Genomic DNA, 24,185 nt, shown 5'->3' on the forward strand with positions numbered 1-24,185 from the left:
CTAGCACATACCAGTACTTTTTGGGGTCGAGATTGGATCCCGATCGATCGAAGACTTCAGCCTCCATTATAAGATCGCCCCAAGTGATTTCAATGCCAGATTTCTTGTGTTTTCGTAATTGAAATTCGAGCATAGATGCAGTATTAATTATTAGGCGAACCTTTAACTTATAATCAACAGTTTTAAGTTACCGCATAGACACCTACCGACCGCAAACGTTGACGTAATTCTGGCCGATGACAGGAATATAGCGCCTCAGTAGAATGCATGCTGCGAATTTTTTTCGGGACCAAAGCTCCTCATGTGTCAAAAATAGTTTCCGTGACAACATTTAGCCGTTCAAAGAAGTGTTCCTATAAACGTGAAACTCATCTGTTGTATCCTTTCTTGACAGCTTTACGTAGAATTTCAAGAGCCATTTCCTTTGAACACAATATGCTAGGGGAATACAGTTTTTTTTTGACAACCAAGTTGTTCATTTCGCGCAAGTGTTTTTATCTTGTGCATAATCTTTTCAGACCTCTTTTGCCGTTTTTCTTCAGGAAAATAATTAACCTGTACTTGGGGAAAAATTTCGTCTTACTATTTGTGAAAGTTTTTTAGATCGTGAGCTAGTTGGTTCTCATGATTAACGCCGTGGAGATTTTTAAGCGTGACTGTGGACTGCCGTGAACTAGCCTAGTCACGCAATACCAGCTTCAAAAGATTGTCTCACGGCTGGTGAACTCAAATTAAAGAAACATTTAGTTCGGCATTTATATCATGATATGATGATGTTTCCATCGAGAGAGATGAAAATCTCCCAGAAGAAATTGATAAATTATGCAACCGATAGAAATTGGTATATTTAATTTAAGAAACGTTTCCAAAAGTAGGTAAGCGAATTTAGTAATTTAAGTTAAAGGCATAAATCATTGAGAAAATTTCGAGGAGCCAATAGAGAAAATCTCTTTAATAAATGCTCGTACATGCTATAGAGTGAGGGTCAACATGATTCACGGTCACGGTAGGCTTATGATTTTTTTGTTTTGACATTAAAGGCATGACTACAAAATAACAGGCGCCAATTTTAAAATAATTTTCACGGGTATAATTACATGTTAATGCTTTAAGCAATTTCATTCATCGATATAGAACTGTGCATCAGGGTACTTAGAGGCGGTGCACATTGCTCTTCAACAAATTCACTCTAAATGCCCTATCACTGGTTCGCCAGGGCTCCATGCTGACAGTCATCCCAACCGCGGCCCGTCTGTCACACTTCATTAAAGCATTGACATTCTTGTATAAAGGACATCAGTTGCTCAATCAGGTCTTTTTTCCTGCCTCTTGAATTAAATGGTATTCCAAAAAAGCGCAAGATTTCTTTAAGCAGTCGTCAGAATCTTCCTAGTAAGTGTCTGTGCCTCGGGCAGATGGTCATTCCCTCGAGCTCACTTCTCGGCAAATGCCGAATTCCCGCTCTCGCCATGATTAACTTGGCATCTGTAACTTCGCTGTATTTTGACAAGTAGCAGCTCGCAAAATGGGCAGATATATCTGCGTTACACTCGGAGAACAAAGCATGCTCTTCTTCCTCCCCACTAGAACCGACTTTGCAGTATTTCGTAAAGAGAACAATTTGGGGGGACAGCAGGCATTTTTAGTGCTAACAAAGTAAACGTCCCAAGAAACGCTGTCTCGGATTTGTCTGAAAATGTTGCCGACAGATCGTTTAATTCCCGACAGATTTTAATTGAACTAGGAAGAAATAAACAAGTTTGCCAAATATTATTTCGCAAAAAATAGAAATGCCACACAGAAAAGTTAAAAAGTATTCACTTTAATAAGCTTTAAGCAAAAACCATTTCGTGTCTTTTTGAAGAGATGTACCTGTATTAAAAGGAAATGTAGCTGCCGTCGAATTTCTTTATCAAAATTTATCAGTCATTTAATTAGGTGAAACAGAAACACACGGTTCTTTTTAGCGCCTCATAGAAAATGAAAATGGTCATAAAAATATAATACAAAATTTTTGTTTTGAAAATGCGGAAAAAATTCCTAAAATAAAAAAAATTAAAAAAAAACACACACACACACACAACTCTTGGTCATCAAGAAAAAGGCCCAAAAAATAATGTGGCCTAAACTACATATTACATAACTTTCTGTAGCTAATTTGCATAATTTATTAACCGCAAGAAAGCTCTCCCTCCTTGTTTGTTCTTCAGCACACCGATATCTCAAATACAACGGCGTAAACACGATATGATACTTATTTCTGATGTACAAATCAACCTCTCATTCTCGGTCTCGATATTAATAAACTGTCGGACCGTGTTTTATCGAGATAAAAACACTTGAGCGAAATGAACAACTTTATTTATCAAAACGAACTGGATTCTGTAAGCGCATTGTGTTAAAAAAAATGGCTCTGGAAATTTTTACGTAATGCATTCAAAAAAAGATACAACAATTGAGTTTCCACATTCATAAAAACACTTCTTTGAATGGCTAATTGTTGTTACGGAAACTGTTTGTGACGTGTATCGTATAAATACGATCTGCTGAAGTTAATTTGCATATAGGAATTAAAAAGTATTTTCATTTCGTTAAAAAAAGGCCAAAACGATGATTAACATCGATCTTGATACTCCTGCACCTTTAAGCCTTTTAGGGCTGTTAAGCTTTACAAACCTGTCTGCTGGTCGGACTGCGTTATCACTGGTTTCGATCAAGACGTCGGATATTTATGAAATTCACAAAGCTCTCTTCGGCGCAGGATGAGGAGTGCCCAAAAGTTTTATTCTATGTTTAACTTGCTCTATCTAAGTACTTTTAAGCTGCAATAGACTTGACTCTAGATCAGGTCCCACGTAAGAGAAAATAGCTTTCAACCGCATGTACCTCACTCCTCAGAAATTCCAATGCTCACGATAAGCTATTTTGAAAGTTTCATAACTCGGTCAAAATTTTACAGAATGCAATCGTTTTACCTTTGAAGTATTGAAATAAAGTCATTCTTAAATATGTAAAATAATCAGCTTTCTAGATTGGGAAATAAGGATTTGGCAGCGCTCGATATTTATAGCTTAATTATAGGGGTCACAGAAGACAAATTGAGCAGTTTTGGGGTGACCTCTAAAATTGTCTCGTAAAAAACAAAAAGAATGAAATTGATCAAAATAAATGTGATATTTGTACATGGGATAATATTGTTGACTTCCAGTGAAAAACTTAGGGAAATCGGTGTAGGGCCGAAATTTGCCTTATCCGTTCTTACGCGGACAGCCTCTTAAAAAGGCTTTTGACACGGTAAACCCTGCTATTCTTCTTTCAAAACTTTAAGAGTATGGTATCCGTGATTCTGCTTATCAATGGTTCTTTTCTTATTTGAGAAATCGTATGCAAACGTGTCTCGTTAATTACAACAAGTCATCTGAAACGTTCCTACCCTGTTGCGTCCCGCATGGAACGATTTTGTGGCCTCTTTGTTTTTACTTTATATAAATAACCTTCCAAATTGCCTTATGCATTCACAACCTAGAATGTATGCCGACGACACTAGTATCACCTATGGAAGCAGTGATGTTGGAGAAATAAAGCGTCGTGTTAACATAGATTTAGATAGAATTTGTATATGACTTGCAGCGAACAAACTTATACCAAACACGACTAAGACAGAATTTTTATTAATTGGGTCTAGGCAAAGACTATCAACGCTAGAAAGGAATCCATTATTGAAATAAACCAGTTTCCGATTAGACAAGGGTCGACTTCAAAATCCCCAGGTGTTCACATCCACGGAGATCTTTCCTGGTGGTGTAATGTTAACGAAATCTCTGAGAAGATTGCTTTTAGCATAAGTGCGATTAAGCGTCCTAGGTATATTCTCCCTTTTAGATTCTTCTTAACGCATACAATTCACTGGTACAGCCGAAAAGTGTGTGGCGAAAGTGTGTTATGGAACAGCTTACCTCTGGAGGTGCGGCAATTGACATCCCTACTGTATTTAAGGAAAATTAAGGGACCCGAATTTCGAATAAAAAATAATCTAATTAGCGATATGTTATTTTTACACACGGCCTCCTTGAAAGCAGTCGTTTTCTTTTAATCTTGATTATTTTAATTTTTTTTACTTAGATTCTAGTTTAGTTAGGTAGTTACCTTTCTCTACTTTAATGTAAATGAACCTGAAGGAAATACCGTGTATAAATGAAGTTACCATACCATAAAATACCATACTCATGAGGGTATACAAGAGATTCAAGGTGACCCTCAGGTAAACACCACCAAAGAGGGAAAAAAAGAGATTTAAAAAACCCTCAGGTATACACTAGCCAATAGGGTGTAGAAGAGATCAACAGTAACCCTTAGGTATATGCAACCCAAGTGGGTGTAGAAGAGATTAAATATAACCCTCGGGTATACACTACCCATGACGGTATATAAGAAATTAAAAGTAACCCTCAGGTATACACTACCCAAGAGGGTATGGAAGAGATAAAAACTAACCCTCAGGTATACAATACCTAAAAAGGTACAGAGGAGATTACAAGTAACCCTCAGCTATACAAAACATAAGTGGGTAGAGAAGAGACTAAATATAACCCTCGGGTAAACAATACTCGGGAAGGTATAGAAGTGATTCGAAATAACCCTCAGGTAAACACTACCCAAGAGGGATAAGGAGAGATTAAAAATACCCCTCAGGTATCCACTACCCAAGAGAGTATGAAAAATAGTAAAAATAACCCTCAACTATCAACTACCCAAGAAGGTAAAGGAGAGTAAGTAGCATACACTACCCAAGAGGGTATAGAAGAGATCAAAAGTAACCCTTTAGGTATACGCTACCAATAAGGATATAGCAGAGGTTAAAAATAATATTAGGTATCCACTACCCATAAGGTTATAAAAGAGATTAAAAATAACCCCCAGGTATACACTTCCCATAAAGGTATATGAGACATTTACAGTAACCCTCAGGAATAAACTTCAAAAAAGGGTACAGAAGAGATTAAAAGTAACCCCCAGGTATACACTACCTAAGAGGTTATATAAGAGAGTAAAAGTAACCCTCAAGTATACACAGCTAAAGTGGGTAGAGAAGAGACTAAAAATGACCCTCAGGTATACACTACCAGAGAAGGTATAGAAGAGATTAAAAGGAACCCTCAGGTATACACAACTTAAGTGGGTATAGAAGAGAGTGAAAATAACTCTCAGGTATACACTACCCAAGAGAGTATGGAAGAGAGTAAAAACACTATGAATGAGGGTATAGAAGAGATTAAAAGTAACCGCCAGGTATACACTACCTAAGAGGTTATATAAGAGAGTAAAAGTAACCCTCATGTATGCACAGCTAAAGTGGGTAGAGAAGAGACTAAAAATAACCCTCAGGTATACACTACCCGAGAAGGAACCCTTAGGTATACACAACTTAAGTGGGTTTCGAAGAGATTAAAAATAACACCCAAGTAATCACTACCCAAGAGGGTATCGAAAAGAGTGAAGATAACCCTTAAGTATAAACTACCCAAGAGGATATAGAACAGTTAAAAAGTAACCCTTACATATACACTACCTAAGAGGGTATAGAAGAGATCAAAAATAACCCTCAAGTATACACTAGCCAAGAAGGTATACAAGAGATTGAAAATAACCCCCAGGTATACACAACGTAAGTGAATAGAGAACAGACTAAATATAACCCTCAGGTATACACTAGCCAGAGAGATGTAAAAAAGATTAAAAATAACCCTCAGGTATACACTACCCAGCAGGAAATAGAGACTAAAACTAACCCTCAGCTATACACTACCAAGGAAGGAATAAAAGAGATTAAAAATACCCCTCAGGTATACACTACCCAGCAGGAAATAGAAACTAAAACTAACCCTCAGCTATACACAACCCAGGAAGGAATAAAATAGATTAAAAATAATCCTCAGCTATACACTTCCCAGGAAGGAATTAAAGAGATTAAAAATAAAGGTATACACTACCGAGGGGGGGAAAAAAGAGATTGTAAATAACCCTCACGTATATATTAACCAGCAAGGTATAGAAGAGACTAAAAATAACCCTCAGGTATACACTACCCAGGGAGATATAGAAGATATTAAAAATAACCCTCAGGTACACACTACCCAAGAGAGTATACAAGAGATTAAAAGTAATCCTCCAATAAGGGTAGAGAAGAGATTAAAAATAATTTGCAGGTATACAGAACATAGGTGGGTAGAGAAGATACTCATAATAACCCTGAGGTATACAAACCAAGGAAGATATAGAAAACATTACAAATAACCCCCAGTTATACACTACCCACGAGGGTATATAAGAGATTAAAAGTAATCCTCCAATAAGGGTAAAGAAGAGATTAAAAATAATTTGCAGGTTTCCACTACCCATAAGAATATAAAAGAGATAAAAAATAACCCCCAGGTATACAGGGATAAAAAGTAACCTTCAGGTGTACACTACCCACGGGGGTATAGAAGAGATTAAAAGTAACCTTCAGGTATAAACTACCCAAGAGGGTATAGAAGACATTAAAAGTAACCCTCAGGTATACACAACTCAAGTGGGTGACGGAAAGATTTATAATAACCCCCAGGTATCCACTACCTAGGAAGGTATAAAAAAGATTAAAAATAACCCTCAGGTATACACTACCCAAGAGGGTACATAAGAGATTAAATGTAATTCTCGAGTATACACTACCCATGAGGGTTTAGAAGAAATTAAATACAATCCTCACATACCCACTACCCAACAAGGTTTAAAAGAGATTAAAAATAATGTTTAGGTATAGAGAACATAAGTGGGTAGAGAAAAGACTAAATAACGCTCAGGTATACACTACCCACGAGGGTATAGAAGAGATTAAAAATAAACCTCAAGTATTCACTACCAAGTAACATATAGAAGAGACTAAATATAACCTCTAAATATACACTACCCAAGAAGTTATAGAAAAGATAAAAAGTAACTCTCAGTCAACAGTACTGTAGAGGGTAGAGAAGAGATTTAAAATAACCCTCAGTTACACACTACCCAGGGGGGTATGAAAGATATTAAAAATAACCCTCAGGTATACACTACCCAAGTGGGTCTGGAAGAGATAAAAAAAAAATCCTAACGTATACACTATTCAACACAGTATGGAAGATAGTAAAAATACCCCTCAGGTATACACTACCCAGGGGGTATAAAGGGATTAAAAATGACCCTTAAGTATACACTACCCGGGGGGGATATGCAAAAGATTGAAAGCAACCCTCAGGTTAACTACATAGGGAAGGTATAAAAGAAGTTTAAAACAACCCTCAGGTTTAAATTACCCAGGGGGTATAAAGGGGTTTTAATTAAGCCTTAGATAACCAGTACCAAGATGGGTATAGAAGAGATAAAAAATACTCCTCAGGTATACACTACCCAGGGGGATATAAAACAGATTAAAAATAACCCTCAGGTATACATTACCCAGGCAGGTCTTGAAGTGATAAAAAATAACCCTCAGGTATATACTACCCAAGAGGGTATGGAGGATAGCAAAAATAACCTTCAGGTATACACTACCTAAAAAGTTGTGTGAGAGATTTAAAAAGCCCTCAGGTATATACAACTTAAGTGGGTAGAGAACAGACTAAATATAACCCCCAGGTATACACTACCCAAAAGGCTATGGTAGAGATAAAAGATAAAATGAAAAATAAATAAAATAACCGTCAGCATATACAACCCAAGTGGGAATAGAAGAGAGCAAAAATAACCCTCAGGTATACACTACCCATGAGGCTATACAGGATATTAAAAAATAAACCTGAGGTATACATTATCTATGAGGGTCTAGAAGAAATTAAAAATAATCCTCACATACCAACTACCCAACAAGGTTTAAAAGAGATTGAAAATAATGCTTAGGTATAGAGAACATCAGTGGGTAGAGAAGAGACTAAAGATAACGCACAGGTATACACTACCCAGGAAGGTATAAAAGAGATTAAAAATAACCTCCAAATATCCACTACCCAAGAGGGTATAGAAGAGGTTAAAAGCAACCCTCAGTCAACACTACCCAGGAGGGTATAGAAGAGATTTAAAATAACCCTTGGCTATACACTACCCTCACATATACACTTTTCAAGAGGGTATGGAAGAGGGTAAAACTAACTCTTAGGTGTTCACTACCCAAGATGATATGGAAGAGATTAATAATAACCCACAGGTATACAAAACCAAAGTGGGTATAAAAGAGATAAAAAATAAAACCTCAGGTAAACACTACTCAAGAGGGTATGGAAGAGAGTAAAATAACCTTTAGGTATACACTACCCAAGAGGGTATAAAAGAGATTAAAGAGAACCCTTAGGTATACACAACTTTAGTGGTTAGAGAAGAGACTAAATATAACCCTCAGGTATACACTACCCAAGAGGGTCTAGAAGCGATTAAAAGTAATCCTCAGGTATACACTACGGAAAAGGGTATAGAAGAGATTAAAAGTAACCCTCACGTAGAAACGACTCAAGAAGGTACATAAGAGATTAAAAGTAACCCTCAGGTATACAAAACATAAGTGGGTAGAGAAGAGACTTAAAATAACCCTATAGAAGAGAGGTATAGAAGAGATTAAAAATAATCCTCAGGTATACTCTACCCAATAGGATATAGAAAAGATTAAAAATAACCCTCATGTACACACTACCCATGAGGATATAGAAGAGATTAAAAGTAAAAATCTGGTATACATTACGGAGGAGAGTATAGAATAGATTAAAAACAATCCTTGGTTATACACTACTCAAAAGGGTATAGAAGAGATTACAAGTAACCCACAGGTATACAATACCCAAGAGGTTATATAAGAAATTAAAAGTAACCCTCACGTATACATAACATACGTGTGTAGAGAAGAGGCTAAAAATAACCCTCAGGTAGGCACTACCCAGGAAATTCTAGAAGAGATTAAAAATAAACCACCAGGTTTACACTCTCATGAGGGTATAAAAAACATTAAAAGTAATCCTCAGGTACAAACTATTAGTTAGGGTATAGAGGAGGCTAAAAATAGCCCTTAGGTATATAAACTACCCAGGAGGGTAAAGAAGAGACTAAAAATAACCCCCAGGTATATGCTACCCAGAAAGGTATAGAAGAGATTGAAGGTCACCGTCAGGTAACAGAACATAAGTGGGTAGAGAAGAGACTAAAAATAACCCTCAGGTATTCACTACCCACAAGGGTATAGAAGAGATTAAAAATAAACCCTAGGTATACACTATCCACAAGAGTATAGAAGAGACTAAAAATATAGCCCCCAGGCATACACTACCCAAGAGGTTATAGAAGAGATCAAAAGTAACCCTCAAGTCAACACTGCCCAGGACCGTATAGAAGACACTTCAAATAACCCTTAGGTAAACACTACCCAGGGGGGTATAAAAGAGATTAAAACTAACTCTTAGGTAAACACTACGTAAGTGGGTCTAGAAGAGATAAAAAATAATCCTCACGTATACATTACTCAAGAGGGTATGGAAGAGGATAAAAATCACCCTCAGGTATACACTACCCAAGAGGGTATAGAAGCGATTAACAGTAATCCTCAGGTACACTATACGAAAGAGGGTATAGAAGAGATTAAAAGTAACCATCAGGTGTATACAACCCAAGTGGATTAAGAAGAAATTAAAAATAATCCACAGGCAAACAGTACCCAAAAGGGTATAGAGGCAATTAAAAGTAATACTCAGGTATGCACTACCCAAGTGGGTTTAGAGGGGATCAAAAAATAACCCTCAGATATATGCTACTCAAGAAGGTATGAGAGAGAGAGTAAAAATAACCCTCAGGTATACAGTATTCATGAGGAATAAGAAGAGATGAAAAATAACCTTCAGGTATATTTTTTACCCAAGAGTGCAAGGAAGAAAGTAAAAATAACCCTTAGGTATAGACTACCCAAGAGGGTATATAAGGATTAAAAATAACCCTCAGCCATACACAAATATATGGGTAGAGAAGAGGCTTGAAAGTAACCCTTAAGTATACACTACCGAAGAGGGTATATAAGAGATTAAAAGAAACCCTCAGGCGTACAAAACTTAAGTGGGTAGAGAGGAGACTAAATTATTGTAACCTGCCATGTGGCAAAATATGGTTGCCCGGTAATTAGCTTGCTGCACTTTAGTTTAAGAGGTCCCAGCTAGATGAGTACCCGAAAACTTCACAATAACGTAGTTTAAGTTCCCAAGAATCACCTTTGATATACTGTCGTTCCACTCGAAAAAAGGGGAGTGACTCTAAGTCCTACACAAATAATCGAAATCTATCCAAGCCTCAGGCATAAAAGTCAAAAGGCTTCGAAGACTTACGAAGATGCTATTATTGTACTGTTGCAGGACTGTGCACAGCAGAACTGAGATTGAGGTTGCGTCCTGTAGTTCAATGCTTAGAGAACAAGGCTTGGTTGGTGAACAGATGAATTCTAGCAATGTGGGTCCACCAAAACCGGTCCCAAAAACTGTTTCAGTAATGTATGGTGGTGATACTGAGACACAGCCTGTCTCCCCCAAAGAAACACACGGTAGGTTTACATTACCGAAGAGGGTATGAAAGAAATTAAAAGTAACCCTTAGGTATACACAACTTAACTGGGTACAGAAGAGAGTAAAAATAACTCTCAGGTATACACTACCCAAGAGAGTATAGAAGAGAGTAAAAATAACTCTCAGGTATACACTACCCAAGAGAGTTTAGAAGAGAGTAAAAATAACTCTCAGGTAGACACTACCCTAGAGGGTATAGAAGAGATTAAAAAATAACCCTCAGATATACAGAACATAACTGGGTAAAAAGGGACAAAAAGTAGTCCTCAGGTATACACTATCCAAGAGAGTATATAAGAGATTAAAAACAACCCTCACCAATAAACAACTTAAGTGGATAGAGAAGAGACTAAATTAACCCTCAGGTATACACTACCTAAGAGGGTATAGAAAAGATTTAAAATAACCCTTCGGTATACACCACCTAAGAAGGTATAGAAATGATATAAAGTACCGGTAACCTCAAGTTATGCACAACTTAAGTGGGTAGAGAAAATACTAAAACCCAAGAGGGTATAAAAAAGATTAAAAGGAATCCTTAGGTATACACAACTTAAGTGGGTATAGAAGAGAGTAAAAATAACTCTTAGGTATACAATACCAAAGAGGGTATAGAAGAGATTAAAAGTAACCCTCAAGTATACAGAACATAAGTGGGTAGAGAAGGGAGAAAAAGTAACCCTCAGGTATGCACTACCCAGAAAGGTATAAGAAAGATTAAAAATAACCCCCAAGTATACACAACCGAAGAGGGTATTTAACAGATTAAAAGTAATCCTCGGGTATACACTGCCTAGAAGGGTAGAGAAGAGATTAAAAATAACCCCCAGGTACACACTGCCCAGGGGGATATAAAAGGGACTTAAAGTAACCCTCAGGTATACACTACTCAGGATGGTATAGAAGAGATTTAAATTAACCCTCCGGTATACACTACCCAGGGGGGGGGGTATAAAAAATAACCGTCAGGTATACACTTCCCAAGAGGTATAGGGAAGAGAGTAAAAATAACCCTTACATATACACTTCCCAAGAGGGGTATATAAGAGGTTAAAAGTAACCCTCAGGTATACACAACTTAAGTGGGCAGAGAAGAGGCTAAATATAACCCTCAGGTATACATAACTTCAGTGGGTAGAGAAGAGACTAAATATAACCCTCAGGTATACACAACCCAGGAGGGTGTAGAAGAGATTAAAAATAACCCACAGGTATACACTACGTAAGAGGATACAGGAGAGATTAAAAGTAACCGTCAAGTATATAAAACCCAAGTGGATATAGAAGAGATCAAAAGTTACCCTTAGGTATACACCACCCATGAGGGTATAGAAGACATTAAAAATAACCCCCAGGTATACACTAAGTAACCCTTGCGTATACACTACCCGTGAGGGTGTAGGAGAGATGAAAAATTGAATTTACACTAATTAATATCAGGAGATCGCTCTTTGTCTGGACAAAGAGGCATACAAAACTTAAGTGGGTGGAGAAGAGACTAAATTCGTTATTGGCAAAAGCATTCGGCCTGATTTCACATTAACTTTTCGTTAGCACATACCAGTGCTTTTTGGGGTCGAGAATGGATCCCGTAACTATAGAAAGCTCAGCCTCCATAGCGAGATTGCGCCAAGGGATTCTAATCCAAGATTTATTGTGTTTTCTTAATTGAAATTCGCACTTAGATGAAGTATTGATTATTAGGTGAACCTTTAACTTACAATCAACAGGTTTAAATAACCACATAGACATCTGCCAGCTGCAAGCGTTGATGTCTACACTGATGACAGAAATATAGCGCCTTCGTAGAATGCATGCTGCAAAATTGTTTCGGTTCCAAAGCTCCCTATGTCGCGAAATTACTTTAGTATATCACCACTTAGGGCTCTGTGCATGTTTTATTAGTAATCTAGCAAGGAAGCAAGCAGCAAGTTTATATCTAGCTTTAAGAAAATTTTAGTTTCCCTCCTACCTACACCATCAACAGTTTTGGTTGCATCATAATCTCATTCGTGTTTGTAATTTATTCTTGATTACTGGACCGTTGGTTCATTGTATTCGTAAAATATATTTAATAGTCTAGTGTGTTATTTACGTAGGATAAATACATTAAATAAACTGTCAGGTTCCAAAACAAGCCTCTGTCAATTGCGGTGTTTAGAACAACATTTGGGCTCAAGAACTTGATCATTGCTTACAATCAACTTGTAAGTATGTAGCTCTTCTTCCAGCAGCAGAGAGAAAATATTTTACTGTAGTTGTATGCTAATGTACATTTCTATTTTCAAACCTGGAGAGCTTTCTTGTATATGACCTAGATCTCCTTTGGATAGAAAGGCTCCCATTGCTGAAAAAGAGCACAAAGGAAAATACTTTTAATATTCCCCAAGCGCTGTTGCAATGAGTACATTTTCTAAATTTATCAAAGTTGAGGTTAAACAATCAAACGCCCAAATACATAATGAAAAAAATCGGAGGATGTGTTAAAATTTTACACGGCTTATTCTCTAAACTTCTTTCCGTGATAGTTAATGATTAACATAAAAGTCTTACGTTCAAATCGAATTTCCGGCTGAGAAGCGCGGACAAAGGGATGTTCCCTTCAATTAATGAAAGTAAAAATGAAACTCATGACTTGGATTTCACACATTCCTTTTTCCAGACATAGAAGGAGGGACTACTTCTCGATTGCAGTCATTTGGAAGTTTCAGCCACTCTTCTTTAATCAGTTATTGGTGCCGCTTACCTACCGCTCTTACAGTAAAAATGCTGAAATAATCTTACATCAAACTGGTTAATCGATACAAGCCATCGTGACAGTATAATCGGTCAAATTGATTTGACAGCGTCTGCACAATATGAAACTCCCTCTTACCTTCGTTAAATTAGACTAACACCCGACAGGAGAGAGATAAAGGCGAGAGATCTGAGAGGAAAAGTAACTTGCGGAAATAAAACAGCCGCTTGATCAACATGACAAATTATTATTTTTATGTCTCGATCCAGTTACACGTCACACTTCGTTTGTTCTGAAAATGATTCACTAGCATAGCGAGCTCCCTAGCATAATTTTTCGCGAGTACATCTCTTTCTGACGGTTCAGGGAATATTTTAAGCGCTATGAAGTTTCTCATCGACATTTCTGAGAAAACGATAGCAGATAACCTCCTGCTCGAATGTTTATCCAACATCTTGAACCCTTACGTTATCTTCAGACTCGTTTAAACTTGATCTTGCTTCGCTTTTAGTTTTCATTAGAATGACATACGACTGCGTAAACGATGATAGTTATACTGACGCAGGCTGCTCGGGATATCTCTGCAATTGAGGGTACTGCAAACAACGACTGTCATTAAAATACCTTCTAAACCGCTGAACTTAGTCTTACCTGGAACACAGAGGTAAGGATTCAACCGATCTGATACTCGAATCTCCTGGGAAAATTCACCTACAACTAGAGACCCTTTCCATCAGCTTACAGATAAAGATAACAGATCTGTAGAAAACTTTTGATGACTGTAAACGATGAATTCGACAAGTCGAGAGGCGGAGGACTAATGACCGTCGCTTTCTATGATTCCAAGAATTTGAAAATGTAAATCGTGACATTCGCATAATTCTAATAATCACATGACCTTGACAACGAAAATAAATTTCCTTACTGTCACGTGATCACTTGCTGAGGCATCACAGTATCCCCCTAGAATTAACGCATAGAGGTAATTGTCAAAACGTCTTGAATTAACCATAATCAATAATATAATGTGCCAAATAAGCTGCTGGCCAAGTGGAACGCAGACTATAAAGAAGAACAGCTTTGAAACAAAATGGCGGCGAATTCGCGCAAAAAGGGAGCAAAGGATTCCAAACATTCGCTTCAGGAGGCATTAGATGAATGCCACGATCTTCTGCAGAAGATGAAGAAGCCTAAGAGGAAATCGCACTTCAATTTTTTCAGGGATCCTTTGACGAGGAGACGTAAAATTCACTACCCATACAAGCCACGTTTTCAAGATGAGCATGTTCCATGTACCAGCTCAAATGATGGTAAAAAATGTGGTTATTTATCTTATAAACCCCTTTGTCTTTGTCAAGTTAGAGTCGTATAAACCATTTTTTAACGTATTCTATTCCAAAATATTGAAACTTACTCTTTGGAGAGTAATGACTAACGCTATCATTATTATTTTACCTAAACAAGATATCGATCAGAGTTTATTGGGAGAAGTAGATGATGTAGGACATGAGATGCCATCAACATCTAGTGTCGAGGGTAAGTTTTGTACATCGCAAAGTTGTTTTTAATCCAAACACCTACAGAATTTGTCTGGCATTTTATCAATCATATTAAACAGAGTTAAAGCTAATAGTTGAAAATACATGATCTTGCCATGTGTTGTAATTCCTTTTTGAAATTCTTATTTAAAATTACTTAGTTAATCCTCTCCCCATGTGCAATGCTAGATTGTTATAGTTAGTGTACTGTTCTAGTATTATGATTGTTAGAAATAAAGTTGGTGTAATCAATTGGCCCATTTTTTCCAAAATGATTTAGTACATGGAAATAAATGGCAATTAATTTTGCAAGTAATTTTGCTTCACAAACTCTAAAACTCATAAACTCTAGTAGCTAAAAATTATTTTTTGTTTAATAGAAGATGACCTTGAAACTGCCATAGCAAGATGTGAGGAGGTCCTTGCCACTTTTCCAAGTACCTCAAGAAATTGGGAGACATGGATGACTAGTTTGACTTCCAGCTAGGACAGTGCCAGGAAGCAATTAATAGAGGCTTTCCTTACCTGTGAGGGCCTTCCATCCCCAGATCGTTGCAGCATTTGCTTGGAGGGGAAAGTCTGTATATGGTGTATTGAGTGCCCAATTCAGTTTATGTGCTCATCATGTGATGAAAAAGTGCACAACTGTTTGTCTTTTTCATGACAGGGACGCATATGTGAATGGGTACTTTCATGCCATCCCTCCAACTGTAGGAGTTGATGAAGAAGATTGCACACAAATAATAGGTATATATATGTTGATTGTAAATGTAGTTGATGGAGCTTTGAGAAATAAAAGTTTATGCACAGTAATGTGGTGAGATGTACATTTGCATGGATTATGTCTTAGTTTTACTTTGTGTTACAACATCGCAAATGACAGACCTTTTTGATTGTAATTTTGTTTCTTTTCTCTCATCAGCTAAGTCCTTTCCAGTCCCCAATATTCCAGATCATTGTTCAAGTTGTAAAGAGACTGGATTCATAAAACAACTTCCATCTCCTGGGTTCTTAATAATAGTTAATGAAAAAGGTTAATAAATAGATGATGTTTTCCTGCTTTAAACTTTCCTGATATAATTTTACCTATTATGAGTATATGTGTGTTGTATGGGTTAAATAAAATACATGCACAGTAATATGGCTTGCTTTGTATTTAAATTATCAGTAGAGGCCTGCTGGTTATATATCGTTTATTTTATCCTAAGCCAACAAAAACTGAGGATTATGTTACTTATTGTAGTTAGGTCATTAATACTACAATGCAATAAGAAACTAATGATTATAACTATCAATTAGTTTCACCTTTATTGTACTTATGGGAAGTCCTTTTAAGAATATTATTGCAGTCATTGTGAAGTCTTATTTTTAATTTTCAGGACGATTTGATTTAAACAATACAATAATTCAGTGTTCCAACTGCAAGAGTATAATCCCATCTTGGTCCCTGATGAGTGATATTGTACAAGTAGGGTATTGGCCTGGGAGTCCCACTGACACCAGTTATGTATTTGACCAGCAATTGTTCAAATTGTGGGATTCTTTTCAAAAAAGAATGCCTGGGACATCTGATAGCTCATTTATTCGGGCACTGGAGGATGTATCAGTGATGAAAGGAAGGGTATGATTTTGCATCTAGTTGTAATTACATGTATACATACCTGTATTTTTTATTTTATGAGCAGTGTAGTAATTTTCACACAATCTTACTTGTCGCCACTTTTTGGATTCTAACATTTCAATGACAATGTGTGGTCCCCCCCCCCCAAGAAGGGATTTTCCTAAGACCCTTTTCCCTCTGGAAATTCCAATAAATCTTCATACACTTCCTTAAATTTTTTGGCCTTTGAGTACCCCACCACCAGGAATTTTCAATCCCTTCAGTGGGGGGGAGTATGGATATTTTCTGGAACTACACAATGCAATACAATGCATTTTAAACGTTACATTAGTTGCACTTTATTAAATTATTTGAAATAAATGCTTTGTTAAAATTGGCCAAAATAGTTATTGAGAGGTTTAGTTAGGTTTTAAACTTGTAGGAATGTGTAGTCTTCAAATTCAGGACAGAATCACCAACGTGGTGTTAAAATAACTGGTTGGATCATGCTGGCTACCTGCTCAGCTGAGTTCATTGCTGTCTTTACCTTCACCTTCACCTCTTGCCAGGCCATCCCCAACCCTTTAATTCTTAAGATTTGTCAACACCTTGTTTCTCTTTAAAAATTTCAATATCTTGTGTTGCAGATGTAAATAAATGTGAGGCAACTAAGAGCTGCCATTATGGTTTATTCACATGTTGAGCTAAGAATAAAAGGGTGATGGGCTTTTTTAGGTTGAAGACATTTCACTTAATGTGATGTTACATAAATATTTACATTTGTACTTGCCCTCACTATGATGTGTTATTATTATTTCTCTTATTTCACACTACTACTCTACATAGGTAGACATCATTTAAATACCGGTAATGTCTGTTATATATATTTTTTGCAGGCACCAACCATCAATCATTCCACCTTTAGTACATTATTTAAAGAATGGAAGTTCTGCCAGTTTGAAGTAGATCATCTCCAAGATCACAACTGGATGAAATGCCCGACATGTTCTATCTTTCAGCACTCCTGCCGTGTCGATGGAAACATGAAGTTGTACCGTTACTGTTCATCTGGAGGGTATGCTCTATTTCATTAAAGCTTGATAAACATATTGAATGTTGCAATGTTAATTTTCAGTTGAGCTTCATGTTGACATGTAAATGCTGATTGTAACATTACTTTTGTTTTGCTTTGGTCCATGTCATTGTGATGTGTGAAAGGTCTAATAACCACTTCTTTGTCCCGTACACCTAAACTTAATAAGATATGATTAGACACTCTTTCTGCGGTTCAGGTCTAACAAAAATAAGTGTTATGGAAGATAAGAATTGCTGTTTAATTTTGTTAATTTTAGCCCATTTAGCCCATTGTTAATTTTTTCCTATAATAATTTTATTTAGTTCTTTTTCTACAGACAAAGAAGGCAATCGTATTATGGAGATGTTTTCATTGCCAACAAGGGGGATGTTGACAGTCACATGAAGAAGGTTTATGCAAAACAGTCCAAATCTAAGGTTTGTGTGCATTTTTTCTCAGTCATACTATAAATGATAGTAATTGGACCGAGTGCAGTACAATTCAGGAAGTAATTGGGTAAGTAATTTCAAAATCAGATGACCATGCAGCAAGAGTCTGATTTAAAATAACAAGCAAGGTTACACTCTGAATTGTACTCTAGTTGCTCCAATTACTTATTAATCGTGTCCATAACAAATTTAGAGGTTAAGAAGTTTTTAGGAACTTCCTTTGAGTGAAAGCATCAGTTGTATGTTACCGTAGTTTTAAAAACAGTAGTGAAACTTTACAAACTGAGAGAGCCATAATTGACAAGAATAGCATAGGTGTCCAATTACAGGTATCAAATTCCAACATTTGGAGACAATTACATTTTCATTATTTTTATATATTGCAACTAGAAAAAAGACAATATGTGTGGTGAATCCCACTGGCGGGCTGCTTCCAACAAGGGCAGAAAGACAGCCAAACTGGATGAGACAGGCCTTGAGATTGCAGGCTGTCGGCATGGCTTGGCACAATGGGCCATAAACATGTACCAGGGGGAACTATATGGTTATGCCAACTATATCCATGTCAAGAAAATGATACCAGCTGGAGTCACATATTCTGAGAGGATATTGTTTGTAAATACTGGAAGTGGGCTAAAAAGGCTGGTGGTGTTGAAGGTTCTGGATTGAAACCAGCTCTCTCTGTGATGCATGCTAAGGCACACAATTGGACATGCCAGGTACATTGCAGGTTTATTGCTCAACTGCAATTTTGTTTGTTAGTAAGTGCTGATGTTTCTTATCAGTACAGAAGGTAAAACGTAAGGTAAAGGTAAACTTTATTTTGCCAGGGTGGCCCATTCAGCAATAAGGCTGATATCCAGAGGGGCCCCTGGACTAAAAATATAGTCATTTAAAAATACGAGATATCTTGATAATTTAAAAATACAAGATAAAAATTAAAAATACAAGATATAAATTTAAAAATACAAGTATAAATTTAAAAAAGCATAGAATATAAACAAGCATGCATTAATTTATAAAAATCTAGTGTCTATAAAATGCTTAATTACTGTGAAACTTTTATCAATGATATATGCTTCTAATTCCAATAATATTTTTCTACCAGGTAATATGGGGGGGTCGTTTACAAGAAGGAAGTGCTTGCTCTACTGGCGAAGAAGTGGAGCAAATCAATTCCTACATGTCTCGTTGTGGAAACACTACTAAATACATGCTTCCTAAGAGTGAGTCACAATAAACATGTTACACATACTGACAATAATTTTGAGAAACTCCTTTGGCACACATTTGCACCTGAAAGATATGAATTACAGTATTAGGCTATCAGCCCAAGTTTTCAAAATAACAAAATAGTCAATCGAGCACAGCTGAGTTACTATGGAGTATCATATATGGCTAGTAAAAATATGGGCAAGCACTCTAACAGACCCTTTTAACTTCATGTTTGTTGCCCATTTGATTTGCCCAGATAATTGTTCCTTTGTCAATATAAACTTATATATGATGATTCATTATGAAAGAAACAATATCACATGGTGTGAAAAATCTCAAGAAGGAAACTTAACTTGCTTGGTCTTTAGAAGAAACTGTAAAGGATATCAGTTTTTAGAGCAAAATGAGCATCTGTTGATACTAACATACAACTAAAATGTAATTTATCCATGTCTTTTAGATCGTGAGGAGTTAATTACTGAGCATGCTCTCATGTGGAACCGGAGAAAAATAAATGGGATGGTACAGAGTCTTTCAAGACGATACACTCGGGTCAGTATATATGATATTAATAGCAAGACTAAACAGTGAAAATTATTTTAACCAATGATACTCATTAGTATTTGTGTAAGTATAAATTTCCGTTGCATCCTTTTTCGAGCATCTGTTTGTTCTTTCTTGTGCTCTGTGGAAGTAAAATGGCTAGGTTTAATGATCTCTTTTTTCATGTTATGAGGTAAAAAAGAAGACACAGTGTCTTAAATGCATGTTGTCCATTTCAGCCTCTGCTATCCTGGATGCTTTCTGGTTCACTTAAAACCTACTTTTGTTTTTACTTCTGTAGTTTTTGATCCTTTAATTCCTGTAGGCTGTAAAGATGAAAGTAGAATCTCTTAGAGAATTCGATGGTGTCCTCAATACGTATAATGTATCCCTGGATGACTTTAAGTCAGATGACTGGAAAAATATACTGTTCTCAATCATGCACACGGTAAATAAGAAATCCACTTTAAAACATATCAATTTAGATTATAATATTTTAGGTACAAAGTAAATGCTTGCTTGCTATCCTCTCTATGTACTTTTAGTCTTGTGTCTCTGGCATCAATAGCATTGACCAATACTATGTGGCACATATCCCTATGCAAAGCAATGGTTGTACCAAACAGAAATGAATAAATCAGCCACTCTTAATTTAGCATTTCTAAATACTACGTGTACAACGTTGTATTTCCCTTTAGAAGTGGAAGCTTTGCAAGGAAATGGTAATAGTATGCAGCGGATACAAGATGATATCGAAATGCTGGTTTCTGCCATTGAACAGACCACTCTTTCAATGAGCAGACTGGCAGGTAGTTGTTACATAAAACATACACCTTGCTTTTTTTGTTGTTGTTTCTTGTTGCAGAGAAAATCACCTTTACTGAACTGTGTTTATGAACAACTATTAGAGAAGGCAGATCTGCCAACACTACTAAATAGTCGCTTACAGGATCTGTGCATCCTTATGTATAAAGTAAAGCATAAACTGTGCCCTGCATATATAAGTAACATCTTTAAAGAACCAAATAGTAATTACAATCTGCGGCAAGCAGATTTCTCTATACCTAGGTATGAGACAGTCACCTATGGCAAGCACTCTGTTAGATATTTAGGGCCTAGGCTATGGACAAAACTACCCAAGAGCATCAGGGACGTCACAACCCTAACGTCGTTTAAAAGCAAGATACGCCAACTCAATATAAGTGAACTTTTAGATGATGGCTGCGCAGGCTGTAGCCTTTGTTCATTTTGACTTCTGTGTATTTTTACTATAAATTTCTTAATGAGTTAACTATAGATATTTTACCTACTACTGTATATAGTTTTTTTTTAGTTTGTATATTCTCCCCTAATTGGTGTCCCCAAATTAGTAAGGGATTTGTTCCCTGGCTAGACGGTTTTTGACACTTTAATAAAGTTTCTATTCTATATTCTATTCTATTCTATAATAGAGAAGTTCAATGAAGAGATAGCGAAAAAAGAAGTCTCCCATTTGCAAGCTTCTGTACCTGAAGGAATGAAGGGGAATTTTCCATGGGGCAACACGACAGGTAAACCATGTAACCTTGTGTGATTTTTAGTACATTTTTCAAGTTGTGTTCTTTCTTGAGTGTTTGTTGGTACGGGTAGCTGTCATTCATGGTAAGTATTTTTCCATTTTTCTTTTTTGTTCTTGTCGTTGGTTTTGTTTGCTATAAGTTAACATGCAATAATTTCACTCGTGATACTCTTGAAGTTTAAGTAAGAGATAATGGAGGCAGATTTGTTAGCACGTTGAACTTTGAATGAAACTGTCCAGGTTTGAGCCATGGTCAGTGTCATTGTGTCGTGGTCTTGGGAAAGCCACTTTACTCTGACGGTGCTTCCCTCCATTCTGGTGTTTTGGTTTAGTTTCACTTCGCAGTCCTCAGTTGCAGATTGTAAACGGCCGCTCCCTACATGTTGCCCCAGTCATAATTTTGAGATCCTAAAATTACCCTGTTTTTTGTTCACTTTAATTTTTAAATTTGTAATCACCTACGAGACTGTGTGTTTGTGGCTGTGCCGTACTGACTAATGTGCTGTCTCCTTATTTTTTGTTGTAAACTAAATACCTCTTCACTGACACTTAGTTTGTATTCATCTATTTAGCCACACCAATAAGAATCAAGAAAGTCATCGTAGAAAAACATGAAATGACCAAGAGATGGGATGAAGAAATTGCTCTCTTAAAAAAGGAGATGGCGAACTTTGTAGCGTTCTACATCGAAGTTACTATTCCTCAGCTTGAAAGGACGGTTGTGGAATTACAGGATAAATTAGATAGTAAGTGTATTATGGAGTAGTCTTTCTTGTTCTTATGATCAACGGTTTGCTTATTAGAAAGGAACTTTACAAAAATGTCTGTTCTCTTCCCACTTCCAAGATCCTGAGTGCAGCTCAGACGTACCACTAGACAACGAAGAAGCATTGTTGCAGCCTGAGATGGAACAAAAGGTAGGGCAAACAAACTGATAAATGTTATTGTGTACCCCTTTACAGTCTTTACATTTGGTCTATAAAATTCTGAATTTGTACTTTAAGGAAGGTTATGTGTTCTTGAACGTGTGCGATACTTAGATAATTTTTAACCGTAGATGAGTATTTTGTGATTTTGTAAAGTAGGTCAGTTAGATAGTTACTTATACTTTTATTCAATGGTTCACTGACGGACGGATAGTTGTTGTGAAGTCTGATGAAGTATCACTATGTTTTTCTGTGACGCTCTTTGTTTCTTTTATTATATTTCTTATATTCCAACTGATCGCGTGTCCAAGAGAGGAAGTACAGAACTAGCTCAATGAGTGCCGCGGTACTTCAAGGAAAGTTGAGCTGTGCCAAAAAGGGAATTGCTTTTTGCAAGAATCAACTTTGTTCCGCAGCTACCAAGTTCAAAGCTGCATTAGCTGGGAGTGACTATGAGGAGTGTCTCAATATCAATGATGGTTCAGAAAATGATGGTGATGATGATGATGGTTTTGACGATGCCGACTACGACAGCACTGGTGATTGCTCCGATGACGAATTCGCCAACAATAACGTACCCACTGTACAAGATAACGTAGAGGTGCTCGGCGAGGAAATTCCCCATTGCGATACATTCTCGTGGAAATTTCCTGTTTAAATTAGCCAGTCAACCCTTGATGGACGAAATGGAAGTTCGGCTTGTAGTGTGATAGCCTTAATCTTTGCTCATCAGGTATGGCATGGGCGCCTCAATCTTCAACGTACGCCTTCCCTATCACCTCTGTGGGTTATGTTACTCTGTTCATCTATCAAGGTCGGAAACCGCCTTTATGACTGCTGTCGACAAAGCCTACCCCAGCGTTTCCTGTCGGCTTCAGAGGCTGCTACTGTTGCAGAGCAGTGTGTGAGTGTGACAGTGCATTCACCGTTGGCGGTACGAGTTCGTGATGACCATGCGCCTACAACTCTAGTGTATCAATTATCAGCACTATGTGATGGCACCCAGGGTAATGCTGCGTTGCTTATAGCCAACGAAAAGACCCTTCTCTTCCAAGCACTAGCAGGTCAATCTATTGCCTTAGTGGACACTCATCGCCATGGTGCTTATGGTGCCGAGATATTACTCGCTAGGCAAAGAAACCTACATCAATTTGTAGGTGCCTGCCAGAAAGTGCTCGATTTAAACGATGACACTTATGGAAATCTGTTGTTTATTGCTTTTTAGGCCACAATAACATACAGTGTATAGAGAGAGGGTCACAGCAACCATTATAACTCTTTATCAAATACTGAAGAAAGTTTTTTTTTTAAATACCAATTCCGAATGTAATTTTTTATCTATTTGTTTTTTGAATCAGCTATTGACTAAGCCTTTGTAATGTAAATTTAGCGTTTCAGTCTGAAAAAGGGCCAAGCAATTTAAAAAATATTGGATATTACTTAGTGTTTCTTATCCAGAGAAGTAGTTTGGCTTTCAGGTTTGCCTGTTGGCTAACATTCAAGTTCATTGCGAATAGACGACGTCAAGATTAGCACTGCCCACTATATGTCTTTGTGTAAATTGCCGCTATTTGGCGAGGACACACACGGGGTACTCAAATTATACCCTGATAGCTGTAACAACCGAGATGAAAATCACGCGTAACAACTACAAATTGAAGGCGAACATTAAAAATCATGATTATGTTGAGTTTCTTGAGTAGAATTTCCTTTTACTTTATAGTTTTTTAACTGTTAGATTTACCCGGTCCAACGAGGAGGCAGAAGATCACAGGTGCAAAATTTAATTCGTTGGGACTGGAATTTTAACCGACTAGACCGTAATTTCCAAGTTTACTTAAACGTCAGCATATTCTAATCACTCATGGTTCGGTGGTTTTTAAAAGCAGACAGAGCATCTTTGAACGTATGACGTACACATTGAAAAAAGCTTAAATCGCCGC

The 24,185-nt window shown here is 36.9% G+C and overlaps 2 protein-coding genes and 1 pseudogene across 3 annotated transcripts in view; 2 read left to right on the forward strand and 1 right to left on the reverse strand.

The window, feature by feature from the left end:
• Positions 1 to 14,189, reverse strand: part of LOC131791961 (tetratricopeptide repeat protein 28) — a 166,647-nt gene extending 152,458 nt beyond the window's left edge. Inside the window, exons 1-2 of one of the 2 annotated variants that reach the window (XM_066167159.1) lie at positions 13,990 to 14,189; positions 12,892 to 12,948 (exon numbers count right to left, since the gene is read on the reverse strand). In XM_066167159.1, the coding sequence (XP_066023256.1) occupies positions 12,892 to 12,946 (55 nt within the window). In that variant the 5' untranslated portion in view covers positions 12,947 to 12,948; positions 13,990 to 14,189. The remainder of the gene's footprint in view (positions 1 to 12,891; positions 12,949 to 13,989) is intronic. The other variant, XM_066167157.1, reaches the window with a different exon arrangement.
• Positions 14,190 to 14,428: 239 nt separating this feature from the next.
• Positions 14,429 to 15,481, forward strand: LOC136280764 (uncharacterized). The gene is made up of 3 exons (XM_066166453.1): positions 14,429 to 14,648; positions 14,803 to 14,874; positions 15,257 to 15,481. Exons 1-3 carry the CDS (start codon positions 14,429 to 14,431, stop codon positions 15,361 to 15,363), a joined length of 399 nt encoding a protein of 132 aa, XP_066022550.1. The 3' UTR covers positions 15,364 to 15,481.
• A 3,068-nt stretch (positions 15,482 to 18,549) lies between these two features.
• LOC136281026 (uncharacterized) lies at positions 18,550 to 23,932 on the forward strand (annotated as a pseudogene).
• Positions 23,933 to 24,185: the final 253 nt, after the last annotated feature.

This window comes from Pocillopora verrucosa, chromosome 5, assembly GCF_036669915.1.
Source record: "Pocillopora verrucosa isolate sample1 chromosome 5, ASM3666991v2, whole genome shotgun sequence".
Taxonomy (NCBI): Eukaryota; Metazoa; Cnidaria; class Anthozoa; order Scleractinia; family Pocilloporidae; genus Pocillopora; species Pocillopora verrucosa.